The 26962-nt window shown below is 53.7% G+C and overlaps 9 protein-coding genes across 9 annotated transcripts; 5 read left to right on the top strand and 4 right to left on the bottom strand.

Moving 5' to 3' along the window:
* Positions 1-1013: 1013 nt before the first annotated feature.
* INS49_012617 (uncharacterized protein) lies at positions 1014-1813 on the bottom strand (the record flags this gene model as incomplete). Its single annotated transcript, XM_043173320.1, has 2 exons — positions 1014-1674; positions 1728-1813. The coding sequence occupies 2 exons, from the start codon at positions 1811-1813 to the stop codon at positions 1014-1016; spliced, it is 747 nt and encodes a 248-aa protein (XP_043022617.1).
* A 403-nt stretch (positions 1814-2216) lies between these two features.
* On the bottom strand, positions 2217-5478 carry INS49_012616 (uncharacterized protein; the record flags this gene model as incomplete). Its single annotated transcript, XM_043173319.1, has 2 exons — positions 2217-4813; positions 5418-5478. 2 exons carry the CDS (start codon positions 5476-5478, stop codon positions 2217-2219), a joined length of 2658 nt encoding a protein of 885 aa, XP_043022616.1.
* A 1339-nt stretch (positions 5479-6817) lies between these two features.
* INS49_012615 (uncharacterized protein) lies at positions 6818-8283 on the top strand (the record flags this gene model as incomplete). The annotated part of the gene is made up of 3 exons (XM_043173318.1): positions 6818-7358; positions 7438-7956; positions 8264-8283. 3 exons carry the CDS (start codon positions 6818-6820, stop codon positions 8281-8283), a joined length of 1080 nt encoding a protein of 359 aa, XP_043022615.1.
* Positions 8284-8863: 580 nt separating this feature from the next.
* On the top strand, positions 8864-10306 carry INS49_012614 (uncharacterized protein; the record flags this gene model as incomplete). The annotated part of the gene is made up of 1 exon (XM_043173317.1): positions 8864-10306. One exon carries the CDS (start codon positions 8864-8866, stop codon positions 10304-10306), a length of 1443 nt encoding a protein of 480 aa, XP_043022614.1.
* Positions 10307-11460: 1154 nt separating this feature from the next.
* Positions 11461-12358, top strand: INS49_012613 (uncharacterized protein; the record flags this gene model as incomplete). Its single annotated transcript, XM_043173316.1, has 2 exons — positions 11461-11649; positions 11714-12358. The coding sequence occupies 2 exons, from the start codon at positions 11461-11463 to the stop codon at positions 12356-12358; spliced, it is 834 nt and encodes a 277-aa protein (XP_043022613.1).
* A 2209-nt stretch (positions 12359-14567) lies between these two features.
* INS49_012612 (uncharacterized protein) lies at positions 14568-15236 on the bottom strand (the record flags this gene model as incomplete). Its single annotated transcript, XM_043173315.1, has 1 exon — positions 14568-15236. The coding sequence occupies one exon, from the start codon at positions 15234-15236 to the stop codon at positions 14568-14570; it is 669 nt and encodes a 222-aa protein (XP_043022612.1).
* Positions 15237-19591: 4355 nt separating this feature from the next.
* INS49_012611 (uncharacterized protein) lies at positions 19592-20506 on the top strand (the record flags this gene model as incomplete). Its single annotated transcript, XM_043173314.1, has 1 exon — positions 19592-20506. The coding sequence occupies one exon, from the start codon at positions 19592-19594 to the stop codon at positions 20504-20506; it is 915 nt and encodes a 304-aa protein (XP_043022611.1).
* A 1303-nt stretch (positions 20507-21809) lies between these two features.
* INS49_012610 (uncharacterized protein) lies at positions 21810-23015 on the top strand (the record flags this gene model as incomplete). The annotated part of the gene is made up of 2 exons (XM_043173313.1): positions 21810-22464; positions 22567-23015. The coding sequence occupies 2 exons, from the start codon at positions 21810-21812 to the stop codon at positions 23013-23015; spliced, it is 1104 nt and encodes a 367-aa protein (XP_043022610.1).
* Positions 23016-23770: 755 nt separating this feature from the next.
* INS49_012609 (uncharacterized protein) lies at positions 23771-25230 on the bottom strand (the record flags this gene model as incomplete). The annotated part of the gene is made up of 4 exons (XM_043173312.1): positions 23771-24260; positions 24363-24722; positions 24782-24969; positions 25027-25230. The coding sequence occupies 4 exons, from the start codon at positions 25228-25230 to the stop codon at positions 23771-23773; spliced, it is 1242 nt and encodes a 413-aa protein (XP_043022609.1).
* Between the last annotated feature and the right edge of the window lie 1732 nt (positions 25231-26962).

Here is a 26962-nt window from a genome sequence, read left to right as displayed (position 1 = left end):
GGGGCTAGACTCAGATGAGGGGGATGGGAATATTGATTCCCCATGCGTACCACTTAAAACGGACGACGGGATAGAACGGACGAAAAGCGTGTTCGCCAGCCGCGGTGTTGAATTCCGTATCAAGTGGATGTCTGACCACTCATCATTCTCCTCTGCTGGGAGGTCAGAAAGTGAATCGGTCGAATCTAGCACTAGCCATTAAGCTTGCCGGAAACTGTCCTCTGATCTATGGCAAAGCAGCAGAGTCTCTTGGTCCTTGCAATGCTTCAAGTGATATGATTCATGCCAAAAGCTTGAGGCCAGGGGTTCCGTCACGAATGCCTTCATCAAAGAATACGGAGACTCGCGCCTGCAAAAACGGAGGGTACACCGGTACATAACTCGCACCATAGCTGGAGCAAATTAAAGCGCATCACTCAGGTCTAATTTACACACCCACACACTCATCACCTACACACCCAACACCTATACATCTAATTTATATAGTTAATTTATATGCTTGAAGGTAAGTAGATGTGATAGGTGGGTGTAGGTACTGGGTGTGGGTGTTGGGTGTATGAATTCTCATGTGGTTAAGTGCTGGCGATGCACCGGAGTACCCTCCGTTTTTGCAGGTGTAAATCTCCGACTTGTCACTAAATATGGCGATCATGGCCTTGAATGTATATTTCCTCGGCCGCTGATTTCAATGGGTGTGATCTGTTTTCAGAGATCGAACCACAAGATATAAAGTCCTGAGGAAGAATAGACCATTGCGATAGCGTCGATGTGCCACTTCGTCCTTCGGCGTAAGCTCCTGGTAACCACCTATCCGACCCCTGCGCTCCAATACCTCATCATAACCCAGTGGAATGAGCAACAAGTTAGGCTAAAAACTCCCTCCCGATGGTCAAGTTCAGAGGTTCTCACCGTCAATCGTAGGGCTAATCAATCAGCACTGGCTCAAAATGGAACTCATGAATTCGCGTCCGTGTAACTCTGCAGTCCGATAAAACTATCCAATTATTATGCAATCACCTTTCTTTTGCGCTCCAGGACTCAAGGTCCGCCATCAGTTCCTCCAGATACTGCCTTTCGTCATCCTGGTACTTCACATACTGACTCTTCTTCTCTCCCATGGAATCAATAATCAGTCTCGTCTCCTCTGCCAGCGCCTTGGCTTCTTCAGGCTTTCCAGCCTTCCAAATGCAGCGGATGAGGCATCTCCTGGTACCCTGCGAGGGAGGACTGTCGGGCCCCATCTTGTCATCAAAGAAAGGCACGACCTTCCTGGCAAGTTCTTCTGCTTCGGAAAAGAACCCCTGCTCTTCCTTGAGGTTTGCTAGCATATTGACAGCTGATATGTTAACCTCTCCAGGCTTGGCCGGGTTGGGGGTGTCGATCATGACTTGAATGGCGGCTTCTTGCTCGGCCTCCCTGCCAAGCTCCGACAGAACTGTCATGCGGGCCAGCGTCAAGGTCATCCACCGAGCATAGTCCGTGGTAGCAAGGCCTTCCGGGCTTGCTGCTGCTTCCCGCCCGGAGATGGTAGCCTCAACCTTTGTAAGGAGAAATTGCAGCCTGTCCTGCTTGGCAGCGGTGCCCAGGCGTTCGAAATCGGGCTCCATTGCACGGATCTCTTCTTCGCCATAGCACTGGAGGACGTTGCGACCGGCTGTGTATTTCAGGTCTGACCTGGCTTTCTGTTAGTGTGATATCCACATCTCTAGGAGACTCTGTATGAGTACCAGAAAGGGATCTCAGGGACATCGTAGTCCCAGCTGAACCTTGGTGCTGAGGGATTCTTCACCCCGGCCGGTGTATCGAGCGCCATGATGTCGATGTGGAAGAGGGATGGTCGTTGGGCTGTTGTCCAAACTGTCCAATCTCATTCCAACTGAGGGGTTGTTGGCTGAAGTCGGGGGAAAATCCTCCCGACTCGTGGCTTCTATCCTCATACTCGGACGCAGTCATTCTTCCTTGACATTTAAGTGTTCGAAAGAGGCTCAGGAACGACTGAAATTGCAAGCGAATATCAAGATGTCAGCAATCCGTTACACACGTGCCACGTTAGCTTCACAACTTTGCAGAGCACGGCAACGTCTACACTCTAGTAACATCAGATAAGACCTTGTGGTTTTCCTCCATTTCCCTTACGGCCTTTTTTTCCCTTCTCCTTTTATTCTCTATAAAGTTCTTATAATCCTTTGTCTCCTCACTTGACTGGGGCTTGAACCTTATCTTTTCTTTTTTGCGTCAAGCGTCCTAATCAATCTCGATGCTCTTTCCTCAAGAAATTCCGGGAAATAGGTTATGACAATCTGGACAGAAAGTTTCGGACGACCTGGTAGTCTGTACTGTCGTTCGGTCAACAGACTCAGATCTGCTCCATTATCGACGAGTAATTCGATTACCGTCACCCAGGCCTCCGCAGTCCGCCTCCACTCGACCTCGTTCTTGGGGTCTGGATTTGAGAGGAAGTGGCACGCTGCATTCACTATCGTATCTTCCCAGGGGCTGGACACGTCGTGGTACGAGAAATTTGGGTCAGTGCCACCCCGGAGAATATGACGGACCGTCTCGCAGTCAGGCAGCCTGTCTCGGTCGCTCCGGTTCCAAGGTCCAGTTGTGCTACAGGAGCCTCGAATGGCTTCTCTGAGCAAGTGGTGGTTGACATCTTGGTCCACAACAAAACCGCTTTCGAATTTCATGTCAGCGTAACGCGTGACGCCCATGTTTCTCGCGACTTCCACAAAGTTGCTTCCTGTCCCCGCTGGTTTCACCCCTGGTATAGCGATGGCCCAAGTCCAATGATGTCGTGCGCCGACTCCAAGCGATGGTGTTTCACACAAACTGATCTCCTGGTAGCTAGACATCGAATTGAGTACTCGATCTTCGGGTATGGTGTGATTCACATGGCCAATAGTTGAAGTACCACCGCAATCCCTCCAGTGTTTGGACGCAGTGATGTCTAACTGATCCAGCAATCCCGGAAAGGCCCTCTTCAGGTCTGATTCGGCGTGTCTGGCATATTGAAGAGCATCAGTGATAATACTCATGTCGAGTGGAGTCCTGGAGGATACCTCCAAGCTCTTGAGACACATGATGCGCGACCTCAGCATTGCTAAATTCGGACTGAAGCCAGATCCCGAGGTGCGACTGGCCAAGTCATCCCATACCGTCTGCTTTGACATCCAATCGGCAACGGTGCGGTGCAGAAATGAGACACGACTGTCCGGCGCAATGCCGGAATATCTTGAATCGGTTGACTCTAGAAAGCCTGCGCAAACGCTTTTAAGGCGAGCGTCCATCTCTCGACATCTGCTCTCAATCTCATCAATTGTGTAGGGCTTTATGCCGAGTGTTTCTGCCAGTGTCTCGTCTTCCTCCTCTGCCCATGATAAATTCAATAGGGTGACCCGACCTATAGAGCATCGTTGTGCCGCTCTCACGATTTGGAACAGCCGCGAAGTTTGGTCGTGGTAGAACGGATCGACGGTCTGCAACATGTATGCATACAAGTCCTCAAGATCTTCGGGCAGATAATCGATTCTTCGTTTGAGGTCCGAGATTCGGTTGTAATCGCCCAACCCACGCAGTAGCGACTTGACAACGAGCTTGACCCAGAGGAAAACCCCTCTTGCCTTGCGAACAACCTCGCGAATTAACTTGGAGACTTCTGCCTCGTGTCTTTGAGACAACTCCACCATGTACTTGTGGCTGCGAAGCTTTGAGTCCACATAGAATAGAATGTCGCCACGCGTGAGATCCTGTAGCCGCATCGAAGGCGAATCAACAAAGCTCTGCTCCAGGACCGCCAATGGTCTACTTGAAGTACATATCTTGATATTTGGAGAAGCTACACACTGTTGCAAAATGTGTATGATCTCGGAGTAGTCACCGTCCGATTCGAACTCGTCAAGACCGTCGATGAACAGCACAATCTTGTGAGTTTGCTGCAATTCTCTTAGAAGAACCCAAAATGATCGCAATAAGTTTTGTAAGCTTGGAGGAGGGGTCATGGAGTAAGACAGAATGTAGTTCGATGTTGGTGGGTTGGAAAGAAGTTCTGTCGCACGAGCAGACCAGACACGCCATAGATCGGGGAGGATCTTGGGCAGTAGTTGTCTGTGGCGCTGTAAGATCTCGAACAAGAGAGATTTTAGAAGACCATGGAGTGTCTTCTGATCCTCATCACCACTTCTCCAAAAGTAAAACTGGGCAAGTTCGAGTGGTGTGATCCCAGCCCAGGAGCCGAGCTCTGTTTTCGTTCGGGCATTCTCGCAGATGTACCGCATTAGAGTTGACTTTCCAGATCCAAGCTTCCCGTTGATCCAGTAGATTCCTGTTCCACTCCGAAGCCATTCTACAAAGCTACTCCAGGGTCTATCCGAAGATTCTTGATCTTCATAGATCCACTGGAATGTGTCGTTATATGGAAAGTCCAGGCTCTCCCGTCGATCAGAGATTGATGTGAACGATAGGCTGCCAAGCACTCCATCTTCAATCATCAGGAGCCGGACTTGCTCCTTGATCTGCCATTCCATCGATGAATGCGATTGAAGGAAATCGTCGTCATTCCTGCGTCCTCTCGGGATTTCCAGTGAGCCAACCGCATCTAGCTTGCCCTTGGTCACGTCCTCAATTTTCTGGTATTCCGTTATATGGCCTTCCTCACGTCGGCTTTTGATCTCGAGCAGTGTTTGCGCTTGCAGCCTTAGCTGAGCAGCCAATTCTTCCCGCGTGTGCAAGAAGCTGTCCAAGATGAGCTGGGTAGATTGGGCCAATTGATGGGACAAATCATTGTGCTGTGCGGCGAGATCATTCAGGGACTCTCTTTAAAGCAAGTTAGTCCACAACATGAAAGGAACAGCCGGGGGACTTTTGAACTTGCCGAAATGTGAGGAGAATGCGGAACTCAATCTCGCTTCTAAACTCTCGTAATGTGGCTGCCAATTCCTCTAACTCGTGCTTGCTCCAGATTTCCTGAAGGGCTGTGCGAAAGCTATCCCATCTCGAGAACCGTCTTCCTTCGGAGACTTGTTCGGGTTCAAGATCCGAAGATCTCAAACCTCCCGCTGCCCGACTTCCCGCCGACTGCGCATGGTTCAGCGTCTGGTTCTGCAGTGATTCATCCGTACTATGAGATTTGTGGCCAGATTTATCACTTTTCTTTACTGTAACCCTGAGTCTCTCCAGTCTCCTCAGGATTTGCTCGGCGATTTCCACGGATCTTTTGCACAGTTCGTCAAGAGCCTCGTCATTCTCCGATATTTTGGGAGGACTTTCACTAGAGAGGATTCTATTCTCTGGCAACTTCCTCTTTAAACCGATAAGGAGCAAGGTCAAGTCTCGAATGATGCGCTCTGAATCGATTGTTGAGTCTAACACACCATGCGTAGATTTGTAGAGCTTTTTGGATTTCGACACCAGCTTACTGCCGAAATCGACGAATTGGATCACGCTGCTTGCAACAGAAAGCGCTGTGAGGGCTTCCATGGCCGTATTATGTATCCACAAGCAGATTTGTAAATGGCAGCGGATTTTCTGGCGCACTCCAGAGTTAAAGGAACAGAACAAGACAGAGCAGAGGCATAAGCTCACACGGTCAGGCGGGGAAGGGTGAAAAACCAGGACGGCCGTACAGCATGCATGCGCCTCACTAGCGTGAAGTTCGTCACTGCATATGCGAAAATTCGGAAGTGCTATTGGCTTACCGCAGATGTGGCTGGGTCCAATCTGCCAATGTCTGATCATCTGATGGCGTGCGCTGCTTACCTTTGGGGCCATCCCTTTAGAAGTAGCATACGGGATCAAGACAGCTAGCTCCAGCGGTCTGTACACCAGAATATCTTGATCTATGTTCACTGTTCTGGGTCTGGACTTGAGGAGGCCAAAGTAATGCGATAGACTGGCGCAGTAATAGAAGCACCAGAACACGACCCCAGAACAATCAAAGGAACCACTGGTGATGATGTAGAGAAGGCTTGACGCACAATGTCCAAATTTCTCTGACGATGCAAATTAGTTTGAATTTTCTGGGAGAAAGTGATTCTCCTCTATTTATTGGCTGGAAATCTACAGATTGTGGAGGATTTGATTGAGGAGAAGAAAGCTAACGGAACGCATCCACGTTACAAGAGCAGCCTTTACATGGCCAATAGTCCACGCTCAAAATTGACATCTCCTGTAGGGCACGATAGATTAAACTGCATGTCGTGATAATATCCTTCCTATCCATCCCGCACTCAACAAGCCTGTATCAAGCTGATCAATCTAAGCAAGTCTTCGGCTACTGCAGTGGATGCACATCCCTTGCCTCGTGTAAAAGTAACCGTGAGCTGCTCCACAACCACACAAAGTGTGGCCAACTTCCCGCCAATGGAGGACGTACCTAAATCTGTTTGGTTTCCCAAGGCGCGAATCATGGGCTTCTGAGTCAGTGCTACAATGTGATGTAGCAAGAAAATATCATTCTACGTCAGCCACACAAGCGATCGCTCGAGTTCTTGGAACACCGTCGTCAACGCTAACATGGGGCTCAAAAAGGGGCTCGCTGAGTCAGCTCAGGGGATTTAGGGGATTTATGGGCCGGACAGAAAACATCACCGATCCTTCCGACGCCAAAGCCACCCTGATACAGTTCTTTCAGCATTTTGCGTATCCAGACTTTCCTTATCATTATATCCGCTGTTATAGCTTGTGACATCGCAATCATCCTAGTCTACATTCTTTCTATTCTCAAGATCAGCCATATCTCCTCTCTGCTTCGCGCTCAGGAGTGAGAGCTTGACTGGGCCGTGACCACCATTCGGCCCTCGAGTCAAGCTAGAACTATATGCCCGGAAAACACGGAAAAGGAAAATTCGACGAGGACGCACTGCCAGACTTCCTAGAGGACTCACCATTTTTACCTGTCTGGAATGAGGCCGAGTACAGAAAAGCAGCCCGGCCAAAGGCTGCCAATATTGCACAGCTGCTGAGATCAAAGCCGGCACGCCTGGCATACGGTGTGCTTCTCTTCATTTTCATAATTCTATGGCTTCGGGTCGCACACGTATACGACCGCTTGACGGGCCCGTCTTGTTATTTCCGGAACCCGGTGGCACCAAATGATCACTGGAGGGCAACAACAAGAGACTGGAGAAAATATGCCTACTCGCTGTATGCCACGGATGCCGAAAACCTGTGCAACGCCGTTATGATCTTTGACGACCTACGTCAGTATGGAAGCAAAGCGGAACGGCTTCTATTATACGAAGACACCCTCGATGTCAATGATGGCGAATCTCGCGAAGGAAGGCTGCTTGCCAAGGCACGGGATGAACTAGGTGTCAAGCTGCAACCGGTAAAAGTCTGGCATCAGGAAAGCGCTGCCTGTACGTACTTCACTCAGACCTGATGTGCCATTTCGAGACCTGTATGGCACGTAATACTGACAAGTGATCGTGAGAACAGATTCGGGGCCTAATTGGGCAGATTCATACACAAAGCTTCTGGCCTTCAAGCAGACCCAGTATAGCAGACTGATAGCCATTGACTCGGATTCTCTTCTGCTTGGGTCCCTGGATGAGCTTTTCTTCGTCCCACCAGCCGCAGCCGTCATGCCCCGCGCATACTGGCTGACAAGCAAGCCCACGATGTCGTCCCACGTTATGGTCCTCACTCCGTCCATGGACGCATTCCAAAGAGTCGAGGATATCATCGAACGCAGAGCTGGGAAAGATTTTTACGATATGGAAATTATGAACGCATTATTTGGTGGCACCTGCGAAGTAATACCACATGAGACTTATGCCCTTCTCACAGGCGAGTTCCGAAGTAACGACCACGCGGGTTTCCTCAGGTCCCAGTCAGGTCGAGTCTGGAATCCTAGAGATGTGTTAAAGCAGGCAAAAATGGTACATTTCAGCGACAGCCCACTGCCAAAGCCTTGGAAAGCCACGGACGAGAAGATCTTCGCCGCGAAGCCCGACTGTTCGTTTCAGGCCGAGCAAGGGGAAGAGTGCCGAGAGCAGCAAATCTGGCTAGATCTCTATAAGAGGTTCAGGGAAAAGAGAAATGTGAGTGAACTTTCTGAAGGCAGCAATGGCCGGCATTGCGACACAGTCACTTTTTTGCTGACACAAACACTCTTCTTTACAGAGCATGTGTGTTTGAATCTACGCCCTAGATCGCAGGATATATCACAGAATATAAATCTACAACATAAAGGCTTGATAACTTCAGCTGTTTGATACATACAATTATGTCCTCTACTCGCTGAGCACACTTCTACAAAAAGTATTCTACGAGTTCCTCTAACGAATTAGGTGTCAAAGTCTGTCCGAAAACGCAGAAAAAGACGGCACAAACAATTGCAGCCACAGGGGGCTTCCAAGGATATTGTCAAAAAAAGAAGGCCATGGCACTGGGATCGACAGTTTGGCCAGATTCGGTCTGTGTTTGGCACAAATTACGTTTTTAAAATGGTTTATGTCTAATGGAAATAGTGAATGTAATGAGTCGGGTTTGGTTAGGTAACGAGTATCCAGCATTGCCGCTTGGCTTGCAGATATACTTCTTGGCCTCTCCAGCTCCATGACCATCGTCTCGATCCTCAGGCCGCCCAACCAGTGTGGATCGCTGTATAAATGGCGGACAAGATCATGTTTTCCTCTATCCTCCCATTGCAATTGCAGGTCATCGTCTTACGGATATCAGACCTCCGTCGTTGTCAACCGTTACGGGAGTTGACGCTGCGATCCAGATCAGCTGCTACCAGTTCTATGGAACCCAGATCCGCCCATTACATGATTCCTCGACAAGCATCGCTCCCTCCAGAGGAATGGATCGACACGCGTTAAACACGACAAGCATTTCGGACACGACGATCCAAGACAAGATGCATGTGTACATACAGCCAGCGGTGCCTTGGCTAGGCGAACACATCAAGTCATTCATCCGAGAGCACGTGCCGGGTGCCGTCTTCATCGATGACTTTGACGACTTCCCGTCAGATGCATCCACTGTCTTTCAGTACTGTGACGGATGGGCCTTGAACCGCAACTTTGCCCTCCTGAACACGGCACAGTCGGCACTCATAAATGCGTACCCCAGCAGCGATGCCCTGGCTCGGAAGGATTACCTCTCCAAAGTGATCGAGTTCTGGGCAGCAAAGAGACCAGACAGTATTCTGAGGACCAATGTCCCGCTCACGGTGCGCCTGTCTCTCGACTACGCCGAGTACGTCGACGAGGCCCTCACTGCCGCGGACGATCTCACGCTGCTGTCCTCGCTCGAGGAGAACGAGCTCAAGACCGCCAAGGAGCGTGCGTGGTGGATCCTGAAGCCAGCGTTGGTGGACTGCGGCGCCGGAATTCGACTCTTCAGCACCATGGATGAGCTCGCAAGCTGTCTCGAGCTTGCCGAGTATGAGCTTGACGAAGATGAGGAGAGCGACCTCAGCGAGCAGGCTGTCGAAGTCAACGGCAAACCAGCCAACGATGCGGAGGACGGAAATCCCAATGGTTTCTCACCGACTCTCAACATTCCTGGTCTGAACTCGTTGGATGCCCTCGTCACCACCACGGGGGCTTTGTCACTCGAAGGGCCCAAGAATGGCATCCAGAGAACCCCCAAACCGCAATATGTCTTCAAGGAAGGGGGGAGAATCCCCTCAGCCCAGATCCGTGAGTTTGTGGCTCAGCAATATATCATTTCCATCCCGCCGATGGAGAAGAGAAAGTGGCACGCTCGAGCTTATGTTCTCGCCATGGGCCGTCTCGAGGTCTACGTCTTCAAGGAAATGCTTGCTCTGTTGGCTGGGGAGGACTACGAGCCGCCTTGGCTAAACCCCAGCCTCAAGGCCTCCCTGACAAACACTGCGCTCCAGGACGAGGATGTCTTCGTGAACAAGGAGTCGATGAGAGACTTCTGGGCAGCCCCGGATGACTTTCTCCCCGGAGATTGGAAGTCCAGCGTCTTCGATCAAGTCTGCAGCATCTCGGGCGAACTCTTCCGAGCAGCTGCCCATACCATGGCTGACAAGTTCACCACGGTAAACAAGTGCTTCGAGCTGTTCGCCGTGGACTTTCTCGTCGACACGAACGGGACGGCATGGCTTCTGGAAGTGAACGAGACGCCCGCTTTCTACGACGTTGGGATCGCGGGTCCGCTGGCTCTGCGCCTCATGGAGTCTGTTATCTGTCTATCTATGGAACACATGGGTCAGATTCAGCCCGGTGCCGAGAAGAACGAACTTGTGAAAAGGCGGATGGTTCAGGTCCTAGATGAGAGGGATAAACTAGCCAAGAGCAACATCACGGAGATTCTTCCTGAGGATTAGGGGTGGGGGCCAAAGAGTAGAGGTAGATTAAGACAGATCTTACTAGATGTAGGGTTCTCTTTTGACATGCATCTCAGTGATCAACGCGTCTCGTAACTTTTGTGAGATCTGTTTACACATGTCTACTGTTAACGGAACCCAGGCCACCTACTGGCTCCTCTCCATATGGAGGACTTCTAACTTAGAAGCTACAATCAAAATGACTACCGAGATTTAGTCCTGTACTCCATGATGCGGAAATTCTTTGCTTTAGTCGCAAGCCTCGCGGTCAACTATGGTAAATGTGTGGAAATCGACTGCATTCCATGTGCATATGTTTTGTGGAATACCTACTACGAAACGTCGAAAAAAAAATAGCAGACACGCGGACGTGAAGTGGGCATAGGTTCCGGCCGATCACTCACTTCAGAGTCGACAGCCGAGCAACTCTACTGAGAGTTGCGGGCTGCATCTTCTCAAATAAGCCGGACATGATATCGAGCGCATTCCATATCACTGTGGGTAGAGCATGGACACCGGATATTCACGATGTGGTTCTAATTCCCTAGGCAGGCTTTTGGGAATTTTGCAAGCATGATTGTGGTCGGTGACATGAGGACGCTAAGTGCCACCAGTCGTGTGCGATGCTACGTCCTCTGTCCCTGATTGATCAAGTGCCCAGATTGCACTTGCACCAGAATCCCAGGGGTGCAACTCGATGCATTTGCTGAACGATCAGTGGCTGCATGTCTCGGGCCGCTGTCCCCAGGTCATTTTCGTATGTATGCAAGTACTCACCCTCATCTCTTTTGCTTTGCACCAACCCAGTTGACTCGACGCCGCCCAATAAGCTAGCTTCCAAGGGCCTCAGACCACCCAGCCAGCAAGTTTGACGAGTAGCGAACCAGCTGAGCTGGCTGGCTGGCTGGCTGGTTTTCTGATTTCAGGCGGATCGGCCCTTCTTGTGTTTTGATTTCGGTCGCATCGTGTGTTTTGAACACTGACTTGTCTTTGTGGTCCCGAGCACAAGAGGGGGCTGCATTCGTCGCTTTCCTACAACACCAGATCTCGAGAACTTATAAGTGGATGAGCAGAGTCACTCACTCCTTCACTCCAAATCGTCTCATCTTCCAGCCAAACAAGAAGAACGACGGCTCAGTTCCCCCGCCATCAAAATGAAAACCGCCGTGATCATTGCCTCCGCTGCGGGCCTGGCGGCAGCTCAGTTCAGCTACAATGAAACAACTGGGAAATACACGTGCGCTCAACCGAACCAAGCGTACTGCGTTGCAGGATCGATGGAATCCAACATCATCTTGAGGTGTGATAATAAAGCCATCGGGCAGCCTGGTAATTGTAACGATGTGAGTTCCCATCTTCCGTATCTGTCTACGTCGGCATCGCGAACGAGACTAATCAACGGAACAGAACCTTGACGGGGAGCCTCCAATGGGCAATACCTACTCTCCCTGCTGGCAGACCTCTAATACCACGGGCGACGCTGCTTGCAGCAAGAATTGTGTCGTGTATGGCGGCTCTGGCAATTTCAATGGCACGTTCACCTTGCCAGCCGACAGCTGCACGCCTACTTACACGGCGACCTCGTCCGCCGCCACAACGACGGCGACAACATTGACACAGAGCGTGACGGTCTCAACATCTTCAGTTCCAGCGAGCGGAACCGGGTCCACTGCCGTTGGAACGGGAACTACGATCTTGTGCACCGAGACTGAGAGTGAGAGCAGCACGGCCTCAACAGGAGCCGTGACCGGATCTCCGCCGTCCACAACCGTCACTTCCGCTGCCTCTGCCTCTGCCACGACTATCATACCGCCGCCTGCGTCTCCCCCATCTTCGAATAATCCCAGCGGTGCGGGCTCACCTCCGCCAGGCGGCAGCACAGCGTTCAAACCAAGCAACACCGGACCTGGTCCCGTGGTCACTTCCACTTCCACTTCTACTTCTTCACTGACTGCGGTCTCGACTACTTCTTTTCCTACTGCAGGTGCAGCGTCCAACCACGTCGGTGTTGGGCTTGGTGTTGTGGGGTTGATCGTCGGTGCTATGCTGTAAGACTGCTGAACAGGAGACACCGGCCGGATTTGACTGGGGACAGGAGCACAGGTAATGAGACTCATTTCGATTTTTATAATGTAGAACCACTCCCCATCCCAGTTGAAGCTGAGCCTATCCCTACTTGCAAACCAGAAGCTCTTTGGAAGGGTGGTCTAGGGGCCAAACAGGAAGGCAATAGCTAGGGTTCACCACATTCATGATAGGACTTAGATTCTTTTCTATTCACCCGCGTTGTCTTCAAATAAGGAAGTTGTCGTCCGCTAATTATAGTTGATTCAAGTCTTGATAAGTTCCTATCGATGATTCTATCACATATCGAGGGCTTAGGATCTCACACCGTGATCGAATGGCATGAGGTTGACACGACGGAGCTGCTGGACTTTAGTCACGGATGAGGATTTATAGCATGGTAATTATCCAGAAATAGTACGTCCTGCTACTGTGCTTTCAAGGTCAATGGCAAGCCCGAAAATTTGGCATCGTACTACTGCCAGCTGATTTCAATTCGGTTCAGTCGAAAACGAGAGAAAAACGATGCAAGAACCTGCCTCACAAAAGGAATGGACATTTCCGAGTCTCGCAGTAAAACAACCCTCGCGGGTGAATCCTTCGGAGCATGGATTCCCGTGTTTGCGTACCGCAAGGCCGAAAATGTTCTGTGCACGAACAAAGACAGCAGAACACGAGCGCCGCCAATCTAGCCGCCGAGAAATAAGCGAAGGGCAGCGACTTTCCACGGCCACAAGAGCAAGACAAGCTCAGCCTCAGGTAACGTCTTTCTCATGTCTTACACACACACGTGTTATGTTACGATTCGAATTGAACGAATACGTCGCACTATCATTGACCATCCTCTGAGACTCGATACAAGGTCTCACTTGCCCCTGGTTTCGAGTCGAGATGAACATCCACTGAATATTTCTCCATCCTCTAAATACATCACATCTCTCTGATTACGACGTGGCTTTCCCAGCGTCGCACCCAATGAAAGTGCTTCCAGCCCGCCAGAGCGATCGCTCCTGTGGGGTAAACTCCTGTGGGATCCTTTCCCGTGGGATAACCTCATATGGGATATCCTACTATAGGATAGTCTCCTGTGGGATAATCTGCTGTGGGATACCCTCCTGTGGGATATCCCCCTGTGGGATACCATCCTGTGGGACACCCTCTTGTTGGCATATCCTCCAGGGGATAGCCTGCTGCAGGACAACCTGCTATGAGATACCGTGCTGTGGGATAACTTCCTGTTAGACACAGGACTCATGGTGTTCATCATTCTCCCATGAATTAACAGATTTCCTCGGGTTACTCCGTTCTCTTACGGCTCATGGCAAGTGGGCGCGGACGCCAGGAGCATGCCATCACCCGCTCGTGCTGATTGCCGTGAGACCCAGCTGGGGTATTGTCAGCCGTACCGCGCAGGCAACCAGCCAGCCAGCTTGAGGGCGCACAGCATGAATTGAAAGAAAACGGACCCGAACGCTGTCTCACACGCGCGCAGGACGAGAACCTAATCGAGCCATGCAGTGCATCCGTGAGCGTGAGTGCATGACGGCTCAGCTGAAGTGCGCTTTGACGTCGCTGTTCGCCAGAAAAAAAAAAAAAAAAGCAAGGCAAGGGGAGATAGGGGCCGCGTGCCTGTCAAACCAGATACAGGCAGAATTTTGCAGAGACAGTTCGCGCTCGAGCTCGACTGCCCGGGCAGGTCTCCCGGCGTGACGGCCGAGCCCCTTGGTTTTGCTCGCTTCGTGACCAGGTGGCGAGCTCCTATTGCGCAACACCATCGTCAAGGCGAATGTGGGATGTACTGTTTACCTCAGATCTGTCATAAAAGTTGGGAATGACAGTATTTCAAGGACAGTATGTGTCGAGTGGTACATTTCAAATCGCAAGAGGTAGACTGGTGAATTCTTGTCTGGTCATGATTTTTATCTAGCGCTGATGACTATGCCGCATTGCACTGTTTCATCAATTCCTTCCAGACCCGTGTTTTTAAAAAAGGAGATATAGAACGAGAAGACAAGAAAACTCCCAGGAGAATTGCCCAGAAAACATGAAGAGACCATGTAAAAGCGCCATCCTTACTCCGACGACCAGAAAGGAGAACCACCCGAGCTGTGCCTAAGCCATGTTCTAGGCCTAGCAGCACATGATGAAATGATGGAGATGAAGATGAAGATAGATATACCAAACCAGCCCAATTCCCTCAGAAACAACCCCCATTCATCCCAACCACGCCCTCCTCCTCCCTCCACCAGTCCCTAAACGTCCTCAGCCTCCGACTCCTCTCCTTGGCCAGCCTCCTGCCGACATCCGTCTTCATCATCTCGCCCACGCGCAGCAGCCTCGTCTCGACCTGCCCCATCGCCTCCTCCATGCTCGACGAGTCCGTCCGAGCCCCGCTGAACGTGAAGCACCGCCCCACGCCGATCGCCCCGATCGAGTCCAGCCGGTCCGCGTCCTGCACGACCGCCAGCTCCGGGTGCATCCCGATGAGCCGGCGCGTGCGGTCCGGGTCCTTGACCTCCGAGCTATACGACACGCCCAGGCAGATCGCCTGGACGCGCGCCGCGAGGTCCTCCGGGGCGCCGAGGGTCCGGAGGAGCGTGTACACCATCGTGAAGGGGTCTTCCCCCGATTTCAAGTATTTCCTGTCGCCGACGTCGTGGAGGAGCGCCGAGAGGGTGATCAGTCTGATGTCGAGGTGTTGGCACAGTGGTTCTGCCGAGTGCGAGTAGATATATTGCGAGAGGTTGACTACACGCTGTATGTGTTCGAAGTTGTGGGAGGCGTCATTTTGTGACATGTATTGCCGTACGAAACACACGACTGAGCGCAGCAGAGGATCCGAGTCGAGGAGAACGGTGACTGCCATACTGGAGAGGTAGCAGGAGATGCGCACACGGGAGTCCGGCTCAGTTTCATACGAGCTTGCAGGTGTAATGGGAATATCTTGTTGTCTATCAACTTTCGATGTTGGACATTGCTTGATATTATCCTTCAAACGAGACCGACCACGCCTATCTTATAAGCCGAGCCGACCACATGGCCGACTCCTGTAGTCCAATGTGTAGCAGGCCCGCGGCATGGCAACCTGTGCCGCCAAAACTGAAACCAGGGCCGCAAAACGGGCGAGGACAGTCCACGGCCAGAGGACATGGCTTTTTCGGCGTGTGCCTACGCCGTCGCCTCGAAGCTGCCATGCGCATGCTGGCAGGACAGCATCTCAGTGCTACCGACGCCAGTTCAAAAGGGGGTTTCTTAGGCTCAGATTGCGCATGGCTTGATGGGATCGAGTCTCACCAGATCTAGCAGGTGAAGGATCCACTAGCCATCCCACAAGTCATGAACAAGAAGTGGCCGGCCAGTCGGAGCGGCTCGGGTCATGGTGCCCGTCCAGATGAGCCCCAGCGCCCAGGTGTGAAAGGCTGACCAGAGCCCGAAACCGTGTGCTTCAAACCTGAGTTGGCCCGAAAACTTGCCACCAAATGTTTCAATGAAAGCCCGGAAAATGTCCTGCTCAACCTCCCCAGCCATGCAAATTGCCGAGACTTATCTCGCGGAAATCCACCAATGTAGACTTCCGACAATTCCGAGGTGATCTACTACTTCCGACTGAGTACACGGAGCACCCTTTTCGTTGATGGCGATACTTCAACATGGTGTGCCTGCGAGAAGCTGACATTGCATGAACCCCCTCGTGACAACCCGACCACTTGCTCAAGCAAGCCTGCGAGCGCTTAGGCGCTGACGCGTATCGTTGTGATAGATTCTGCAGCCCCCCGGACGTTGAAAAGGATCCGACAAAGTGCAAAGAGCACCGACCGAGACATCACGGTTTACTGTTTTGCGGACCTGACCGACCGGGCGGAAAGCACATGAATGTCCTAGAGATGTGGCTCCTGCATGGCCTTGTGCAACGAGCCAATCCACCTCGAGAGGCATATGCAGGGCAGGCGCTCTTGCTGTTGGGCTTATAGTTCACCTTGAGCTACAGTGGATCGCTGCAGCACAAGACTCCCCAATGCACACAGGTCTTCTGAACCCTCCACGCCCCCGTCAGCAAGCTGCTTGTGACCAGCTACAGTAGTGCGCCCTACTACCCGCCGAGGCTAGTGAAAGTTCATGCATATGTAGGATGGGAGGGGAGACGACCTTGAGTGTGGAGGCAGGGTCTCACTGATTGTGGACTATGGATTGACTTGTTATGTTATGGATAGTTGCGGAATGGATCTGGAGAGGCTAAAGGCGGCTATGGGAATAGTAGTCGCCCGGACGCGCGTAAGGGTGTCCTGAACGCCCAACGTCCAATGTCTCCACATGGTCGTATCGACTTCGGACTCACAAGGCCTCGTGAGCTTGAAGTATTAGGATGGGATAAGAGGCATAGCCAGGGTGAAGCCTGACTTTCCCATTCGCTGGGAGATCTGGTGCAGAGGCTCTCGATGGACACGCACAAGTCTTTCTCGGCAAGACAGCAGCTGCAGCTAGCCCAGGAAAAGCGATGGCTTCGCTTACCGCAGCAAAGACAACGATCAGGCGCACTTTGCCCTGCAGCCACCTCCTGAACCGCAAAGACATCAGAGACAGCCATGGCTTTTCGGCAGTAGTCAAAGCGTTGGGTGCATACGCCACAGCCTGTCAACTTCCGCCCGGGAAAGATAGCCAAAGGATACCAGGCAAGAAGACACTACTCGTCGTCTTCGTCTTCCCGAAGGACCGAACCAAGTGACTATGTCATTAAGGTCGCACGGGAGTGGGGAGGAGGGGCTCTGGCATGCGATTCGATCTTTGAGCGCCAGTCGGGTCAGTTGTCCCTCGGTGGAGAACTGTTGCACGCGGGTGCTATTTTCGTGCCTCGAATAGTCGGCAGGCATGTGTCGAGGAGGCTCCAGTTATTAGACGCAGTAATCGCGAGGTTTGTGAACAGTGGGTACAGGATGGGTGGCACTATACAGTAGTAGCAGTCCGCCAGGCCGGAGGGTCAGGTCGGTCTTGTGTGCCCGTTTCTCTACTCACCGATCGAGTGAAATGCCGCATAGTTCAGATCATCGTCGGCAGGTCACGATGGGATGCATGCCTGGCTCGTCATTCGAGCGATGATCGAATCTTAGACACCGGGAATTATCCGCAGGCGCCATGCCCTTGCCCCAATGGGAAGCTCGGCGGAGCAGCTTGCAGCTTGCAGCCTGCTTGCACAAGTGCCTTGGTGGAGATGCACATTCTGCATGCTTGCAGAGGGCTGCATGTCGCTTGGAGGGGCAGCTGCCGTCGAGCTGAAGCTACCCATGCCCGCTCTTGACCCTTGTCTCGCCTCGTGGTTGCTGGTAGAACGGAGGAAAAGAGTGGCTGCGTGCCTTATTTGCCAGGCCTATTTCATCACCAGAGATATCACCTCTTGGTGGTAATAGGACGAACGTCAGAGCCGCGCTGATCTGATCTGATCTGATCTGGCCTGACCCGATTCGATCCGACCAAATGTCTCGTCCTCGGTGAGTCCCAGGTCGGTCCGCTCGTGCGACAGACTGCCAACCTGCGCCAACCGGTTCGGGCCCGAGCCTTGCTCAGTGTGTCCTGTGATGGATCGACCGAATGGATGTGGCACCGCGCAGGAGAGTGGCACTTGCTCAGACTGTGGCATTCCAGACTGCCCGCTTGTTACTGGTGGATACAAGCAGAGGACGAACAATCATGATGATGGAGTGACTTGTCAACGGCTCCACCGCGGACTCTAGACTTCCTTTCCTCTCTCGCATGGCACCTTATGCAGCCACAGTCGACGACCAAAAGGATGCAGTGTATGCCGTGATTGGGCGAGGCCAGACAGCCAACAGGGGAGAATTGACGCCGGGAGTAGAGATCGAGGAAGAGGGGGGGTGGAGTCCTCCGGAGAAGGTGGAGGGGTGATTTTGTCATGTCAAAAGACGGGAGCAGAAAAGGTTGAGCTTGCACAGTTGCGGTGGGCAAGCGGAGCGGCGGATGCCAGCAGAAGCTCCAGGGTTGGTGCACAGAGTGCTAGTGGCCGCCCATTGGCCCATGCAGGCAGGGATCTAGACGCCGGCCAGGGTAGCACCTCGAAACAGCCGACCATCCAGAGCTCGACCTCGCCCTCTGCTCCCACCGGCCTCTCCTCTTTTCCCACCTCCGCTCCGGCTCACTCACATGTTGGCCGACCATTCACCTGCATAACCGCCCAGCATGCAGTAGTGCCGTCATCTCCCCCATCGACAAGTAATGTACCGCATACCACCGAACAGAGTGACACTGGCTGCCTTGTTGCCGTGCCCAGAAGCCTGCTAACATCCGGCGACGTTACAGTGTCAGCAGCCACGGGATGGCCATGGGATGGAATGGGCACGCAATGGGACAAGCTCCCTCTCCCTCTTCCGCCCGTGTGATTCTGACGTCCGGCTCCGCACTCTGGGGTCCAGCACACCCGCTAGTCCTTGTCGACGCCCTTCCCATTGGCTTCATGGCCGCATCAAGCGATGTGGGTGATTCGACATCTCCATGCCGGCCGGTACGCCATGGTATACATGCACACAGTACTCTGCATGTATGTACAGATGGCATGGCAAGGGCATGGCACACTATGGGCATGCTCATGCAATGCGAGGCAACGGGGCACATCGAGCGGCATGGATCATGATTGCTGCGCACTGCAGGGAAGACGCGAGCGAAGCAAAGGAATCGACCCGAGAAGGCTCCGTCAAAGCTGTCCAACACGACTGGGGGATTCTGTTGGTGCTTTGGCTCGATTCCCGGGTAACGGTAACCCACAACCGTGCGGGCCGTCGTTGTTGGCCTCGACATATAATGGTTGGCCCCCTCCTCCCAAACTTTGGCTTTTCTCTTCTTTCCTCTCTTCAGCAAGCCCTCAATCCTCAAACCAGTCTTCGTTTTTTGTGTCGTTTCTTCCTTCCCCCCTTGTTCTTTCTGTTTTCAATCATAGAGCTGTGCTCTATTGATCTTGTTCGCTAATCACACCCATAATACCCAAAAAATCACCCAAATCAACACAAGCCTTTTTTGCACTCACGATACGTCTCAGTTGCCGGTCAACTAACCCTCTAATACCCAATCCACGGTTACGACTGTTCCTAATAAACAATTTCTGGTTTACTTGCTCGCATCGACATCTTTATTGTTTCAGAGAAACGAACTCGGAAAGTCAATCCGGAGCAGCAGCATTAATTTTCAGTGTCAATCACAAACAACAAGCGCTACAAAATGTCGTCAACGCAGCTGTCTTTCTCCCTCCGTGTTTCCTCTGGCGTCAAGACTGTCCACCTTCTCGGTTCTTGGGACAACTACGTCGGACAGCTCCCCCTGTCCAAGGACAAGAACTCTTCAAAGGGCACGTGGAAGGGCACCTTCAAATTCCAGAGCGCCACCCTCGCCCCAGGCCAGCGATACTGGTACTACTACATCATCGATGGCTACCATGTTTCGCACAACCCCAGCGAGGCCTCCACCAAGGAGCCCACAACCGGACGTGAGCTGAACATCTTGGACGTTCCCAAGTCCAAGTCCTCATCCTCATCTTCGTCCCACCACTCCTCATCCAAGTCCTCCAGCAGCTCCAAGCACCACTCATCCTCATCCTCATCCCGCCACCACTCCTCGTCCAGCAGGGAGAAGTCCCACCGCTCATCGCGGGCTTCTCTGACCGTCGACGTGCCAAAGGGCCGCCCCCTGTCCATCTCTCAGATCCAGGCCCCAAAGCCCATGTCGCCACGAGGGAACCAGCACATCCTGAACAAGGAATACTCGGACGAGTCCATCGACGACCTCGCACAGCGCTTCGGCTCCGCAGGCCTCGAGGACTACCCCTACGATTCCGAGTACATCACCACAGACTTCGGCACCCTGTCCGAGTCGCCCGTGTCTTCCAGCGGCTCGTCCCTGTCGTACCGCTCCGACAGCTCCAGCCCCAACAGCAGCATGTCCGGATACAGCACCCCTGGGTCCGACTGCTCCAACTGCACGTGCGAGCGCTACGGCATCACTCGCAAGGGCGAGCGCGTTCGTCTCGACTGCGGTGGGTCCCGCTGCGGCTATGGTGATGACAGCAGTGATTGCTCGTCTGAGGATGGCGAGTACAGGAGCTCCTCGCGCCGGAACGGCATCGTCGTTCGCCACTAGATGGAATGAGCGATGGAGCTTGAGGAAAGTAATGAGGATGATCACGGTCACCTGAGAAAGGAAACAGAAAAATGACACCAGGCCCACGGAGAAGAAAAGGCCGTTTCATTCATTTCCGAGCAGGAGACATCTCCCACACCAGCTGTGGTCTGACGAAGTCCGACCTGTCTCGAGTGTACTTGTTGTCACACGTGCGCACCATCGACATTGGTGCTCTGGGCACAGTGGGCTGGCTCGCAGGCGGGATAAGTTGCAGACTGGTTCTCAACTGATCTCCGCCCTCGCGGGCCAATCACCCCTTGTCCGTGTGAGCTCTTCGATGCGTCGCGATACCGCGTGCAACCCCCAACCAGCTGGGTCGATGCTGCGATCCCATACGGCTGAGCCTCCCCCTCCGCGCCGAGGGTTATGGCGGGCCGTATGAAACTTCTAATTCTCGTTTGTCTTGGAATGATCCAATTATTTCGGCCAATCAATTTCGAGGCACTGTCACATCACCCATCCTGATCTGCGGTCAGTCGACTGGGTGATGACAGACCAGCCTCTTGCAAAGTATGGTACTTGGGATCTGGCTGTATGTATGAAGGTTCCAGGCATGCCACTGTTCTGGCGGTTGTTGTAAGGGGGTGACGGAGTGATGCGAGGCACTGGCCTCTGCAAGATCAGGCAAAGCAATGTTTAGATGACTGTTGAATCTATGCATTGGACATGTTCAATTCCCTTCGTGCCTGTGACGTGACTCTCTTTTTCAAATCTCACTGTGACCTTGAAGCTCCCGTCGTCCGGAGACAAGACCTGCCAGGCCGAATATCAGATGAACTAGTCCAAGCCAATCCGTCGGGTAATTCCCGTTGCTCTCTAGCTCATCCGCCTCTCCCCCTCGGGGCAATGCTTCCCCTGAGGTCGGTGGAGTTTCCAAGTGCCCACAGCGGGGTACACCCGTTGGAGATGCGCTGTGTAGCCCCGCATCGTGACGCTCAACTCCTGAGCTCTACTCACTATGTGCTGTCACGGCTCCCAGGTCAACTTGTTCCAAGCCATTCTGTGAATGCTGTTGTTTAGCAAACCACCTTCTCACCCAAAACTTCCCAATTCGGATTGTTGGTATACCACGCTGTTGAAACGGTCACTTCTATCCACTCCTTTCTGGCCAAGCCCTCCCACGCCTTTCCCAGACGACACAGCTGTCTCCTCGACGAAACAGCCCTGATAGAAAGAACCTTGGGTCGTACCTGGTACCAAACTCGACAAAGAAAACACACACACACACACACAAGGCCCCTCGCCGAACCAACAGCCCAAGATGACGACCCCGGTCCCCATAATCGACTCCCACATCCACCTCTTCCCCTCCAGCGAGCTCGACACCCTCGCCTGGGCCAAGCCCGAGGGGCCCCTCTACAAGCAGCACTCCATCTCAGAATACCGGGCAGCCACGGCGGCCCAGCACGACCTCCTCTCGGGCTTCATCTTCCTCGAGACAGACCGCAAGAACGACGAGTCGGACCCGACCCCGGAGGGCGGGTGGAAGCACCCGCTGGCCGAGGTGTCGTGGCTGGCGCGCATCGCGGGCGGGAGGCCGCGCCCGGGCGAGGGCCACGAGGAGAAGGACGCGTCCCTGTGCCTGGGCATCATCCCCTGGGCGCCGCTCCCGGCCGGGGCCGAGGCGCTGGAGAGGTATATCACTGCGGTGCGCGAGGCGTGCGACAGGGACGGCGGCGAGGGCGTCTGGGCCAAGGTCAAGGGGTTCCGGTACCTGCTGCAGGACAAGCCCGCGGGGACGATGCTGCAGCCCAAGTTCATCGAGGGCCTGAAGCTGCTCGGGCGCAAGGGGCTCGTCTTTGACGTCGGTGTCGACCAGCACCGCCGCGGGAGGGCGCAGCTCGAGGAGGCCGTCGCGATGGTCGAGAGGGCGCATGACGGCGTGCCGGACGGGGAGAAGGTCACATTTATACTGAGTGAGTTTCTCTATCTCCCACATACTCTCTCATGTCAAGTGTTCCCCTCATACAGCCGCTATCATAGAGATACCAAAGACTGACCACACACGGCCCAACCAGACCACCTCTGCAAGCCCGACCTGACGACCCTCCACCCAGCCGACCCGGCCTTCATCTCGTGGCGCACCGCCATCTACACCCTCTCCAAGGCCGACAACGTCTACATGAAGCTCTCGGGCGCCTTCTCCGAGATGTCGGACGCCCTGCGCCGCCAGCCCGCAAACGACATTTTCGAGTCCATCATGCCCTGGCTGGCCGTCGTGGTCGCCGCCTTCGGGCCCGACCGCCTCATGTTCGGCAGCGACTGGCCCGTCAGCACCATCGGCGTCGACAAGGACGGCGGCGAGGATGGCAAGGAGGGCGAGGACGGGGACGCGGCCGCGGAAGACGGCGCCTGGGAGAAGTGGAGGAAGGTCGTCGACCGCCTGTGCTTCATGAGCAGCTTCAGCGACGACGAGAAGGCGCTGGTGTTCGCGCGGACCGCGAGGAGGGCGTACAAGCTCGGCTGAGCGGGTTCCGCCTGACGGCGTGTTTGGCCGGCTGGGCAGGGCCGGTTGGGAACTCCCTTGCGGTCTAGACACAGCTACGGGCCCTGGTGGCGTCGACTCCGCGGGACTCAAGCCGCTTCGATGAGGTCTGAGATGACAGACCTCGAACTGAGAGCTGTGCAATCTGTTGTACACCGGCGAGACGACGAGAGCATGAGAACAGGCGTACACCTACCTGCCGCGACCCGGAGAGACCTAGTATTACTACTGCTGTGTAGCAGGCGGCCTGGACGGTAACCAACAGCAGGAATAAAAGATACCACATCACACAACACAATCAACATCAGTCTGACACGAAAGGAATATTAGCAGCTCAGAAGAGCATAGTCTCACTATCATTAACCCTGATTCTCAGCGGGGCCGAGTATGAGGCTATCTAAGTAATGATACCCAATTTGCATCTGTGCCTCTTGCCCTGATGTGCAAGTGCATACACCTGCTTAATAGGACTTCTAATAGTCTAATGAAAACCCAAAGTCTATCCTGTAACGCCTCGCCAAAGTTTGCAAGATCGCTGAATCACAGGCCAGCGTCTGTCCGCCCCGGATCGTATTGGAAAAGTGTGACAAATGTCGTCGCCCTGTGGAGGCCTAGGGGTGATATGTACTAGATGGCCATCCAATGTCCTCGTCTTTGGCCACGATTTGGTCGTCGCTTTTGTTCTTGCCCTGGTCTTGAGAAGGTCCGTCAAACTGACCTAGGGACACGTCTTCGACCTAGGAACTCGTGCCCCGTTGGTGCGGTGTGGTTGTTCCTCCTTGCTTCTCATTGACGGCAGTCTTATCGGACTCGTACGAGGGCGGTCGTTCATCTTGGAACCTAATGGACCGCAGTGTATTGGTCCTGCTCCTTCCCGGCTGCTGTGACTTGGTGATGGAGCCTACAGTGTTGGACCGGTTGACCTGTCCGTTGTTACCGCGGAGGGTATTGGACCGGCTGACATCGCCGGCGTTGCTCGCGTTCAAGGAATTCGACCGGCTAACTCCGTTCTCGTCGTGTGTTGAGAGCACCGTCCCACTCCTGCTGTGGCCCGCGGGCTGTTGGTCGAATGAGAAGGCGGTGTTGCTCCTGCTCCTCCCTTGAGGCTGCTGACTAGCCGCCGAGGTGTCTCGAGAATGGGTTACCTGCGACATCTGAGATCGCTTTGACTGCGCCCTCTTCATACTCGAGTGCCGCATTGGCTTCCTGCCACTCTTGAGGTCTCGTCTGCTGGTACAGCAGCATCCCATCCCGGCATGAAGGATGAATGCTATAAATGCGCACCCGGTTGAGATCCACATGAAAACAAACATGCGGGTCCCCACATACGCGTTGATGTTGAGGGACGTCTGCGCGGTGGCGGCATATTTGAAGACGAAGCTGATGACCGAAGCGATGACACTTCCGACCAGAATGATCAGGAAGGTCAGAAACGAGACGATGGACATGGGCAGGGCCCACCACCGTGAGAAGATTGCCATCGGTGACAGGAAGACCATCAGGAAGGAGATGATTGTGCCAGCGAGGAAAAAGGCGAACATGATGTTGGAGCATATCTTGAGGATGCCAAGGATCTGGGTGATCTCTGCGGGCAACGCAATGGTGGCCCCGGAGAGAAGCTCGTTCAAGATGATATCAACTGGGTTGAACCAGAAGTAGCTCTTGGGGCTGGAGCAGCTCGTGATGCCTCTGCGAAGGGGTGATTAGCATCTATCGGTCCATGAGGTCCAGCAGACCCAGTCACTCACTCATCGTTGAAACCCTCACAGAAGTTCCACAGGCCGGGTTGGTAGAAGTCATGGAGGCCGATGCCACGCGCGATGGAGTTGATGAGCTGAGCGTTCTCGATGGAGGTAGGAATAATGTCGGCAAGAGATAGCCTGAAGAAATAAATCTCACCGAGCACCTTGCCCTTTTTTGTTTGCCCGAGCTCGACCTGATCATGTGTGGTCAGCCAGGGGGTCAACGTCAGAAGCGGACAGATCGAACTCACTAGCATGAGAAATATCCAGGAGAGAAGATAAAGAAGGGAGGCAAGCCCTGCAAAAATAGAGCGGGCTCTGGTATTCCTGCGGAGGTCTAGTTTGTACCAGTAGCTGTCATCTTCCCATATGGTCGAGTTTGCGTCGAAAGACCCGGCCGAACTCTTAGTTGTGCGTCGCCTGTGCAAGCTCTGAAAGGGGGCCGGGATGGCCATGACGCTGCGGGCGGTACGATCAGCTCAGGGAGCCTGACTGCGCGGGAGCCGCCGTGAGACGCACGCGGTGTTGAATGCCCAGAAGGACGAGAGTGGTGGTAGTGGCGGCGGCGACGGTGGTGAAGTTCAAGATTCAACTCGCAGTGATCAAAGCTAAAGAATGGAGCTTAATGCGTCATGTATGAATGGGTACAATGAACGAGTCCTGTAATTGCGAGGTCGGCAGGGACCCTGAGGTGGGTAAAAAGCTGGATAGTCTGGCCCAGGGCAGTGTTGTGAATGCTGTACACGCGCGGGTGGAAACAGGCGATGAATGAGTCGGAGGCGCCCAGCAACCGCCAAGCGGGAGCCCGAGTGTTTAACAGGCCGGATTCGCTGGCCTGGAAAGAGGCTGTGTGTGTTGATGCCCGTGTCCTTGCCGGCTGGCCGGTTGCTCTGTCCGTGTCTTTGGCGTGGAGGGATTTGTTGACCGTAACTCCTACCCTTCCGTTGTCCGCGCCAGGGTGACGACATGCAGGTGCTAGTCTGGTCGAACCTGGACTATGTTATGTGCGTCCACCTCATCGATTTGCCCCCCGGGGAGACAGGCGAGGAGCGGGCGGCTGGGAATGGACCTGCTGGAGCTGGAGCTGGTCTGGAGCTCTCGAGCGCAGACAGGCGGAACTGGAGAAGGAGAGGCCTGGGATCAAAAAAGAAATCCGGACTGGCGCCACGACCCATCTGCCCATGCGGTTGAGGAGTGGGTCGGCCAGCCAGCCATTGTGAACAAGTGGTCTGGATTGCACGCTGTACCGTGCTGCACAGTCTGGCAGTCTGGCAGCAGGCCGCACAAGTGTGGCATTGCAGGCTCCAGGCTGATGGGATCAATTGGAAAGGGAGATGGACCCCTGAAGCGACCCGGCGATCGTGGGTCCTTCAAGCCAAAATCCTGCCCTGCGTGGCAGCTTGGCGGCAAGGGCAGGGGCCGAACTGGACTGAATGGATCAAAGGAAAACGAGACGAGACCTGAGCGAGGTAAGGCAGCTGGCGGCTCTGCCAGTCAGCAAAAGCTTTGCTGGGCCCCAATCCCTGCTCGTTTCGAGAAATCTTCCCGGAAACTCCTTTGATTCTGGCTTGGGATCCTGAGCTGTCTGGCCACGAGCCCACTTTCTCAGTGGAGGCATCCATGTGTCTGAGTCGACGATGGATTTGACGATCGTCAATTCGACAGCAGATTGTCATTTCTGCCCACTGCTGCTCGCGAATGGTCGATCAGAGCCTGCCTGTACGGCTATGATACATAATTATCTCACCACCGGTGAATACGAATGGGGAGAGACACAACTGTCGAAGGATTGGATAGGTTACGTATGCTCTCATGGCTGAGCTGGTCAGGTCGCCGTTCCGTGTAGACCAATCGAAATACCGTAACAAGCTTTGATGCGGTCTAGAGAAGGCTGACTGAGTGCCGAGCCGAGCGACTAGGCATGTCCAGGGCTCCCGGCGGACCAAGTCTCCATGGCCTCCAGCTCATTATCGAGCGATCATCGTCGTGCACAATTCAGCCCCACCCATGTATTGAGTGTCCAGTACCTACTCACTAGGCAGGCGCAGTGGTGGGTGAGCGAGAGAGCGAACGTGAGGGAGAATGAGGACGAAAGTGAGACGCTGGCCGGCCCTCTTGCCTTTGTTCCCCAAGAGACGTTGCCCAAAGTGACGTCAGTCTGTACTGCAGCAGTCTCGTAGTCCAAGG

Source organism: Diaporthe citri, assembly GCF_014595645.1.
Source record: "Diaporthe citri strain NFHF-8-4 chromosome Unknown scaffold_6, whole genome shotgun sequence".
Classification (NCBI taxonomy): Eukaryota; Fungi; Ascomycota; class Sordariomycetes; order Diaporthales; family Diaporthaceae; genus Diaporthe; species Diaporthe citri.
The sequence above is the reverse complement of the archived record's forward strand: the minus strand, read 5'-3'. Positions and strand labels throughout refer to the sequence as shown.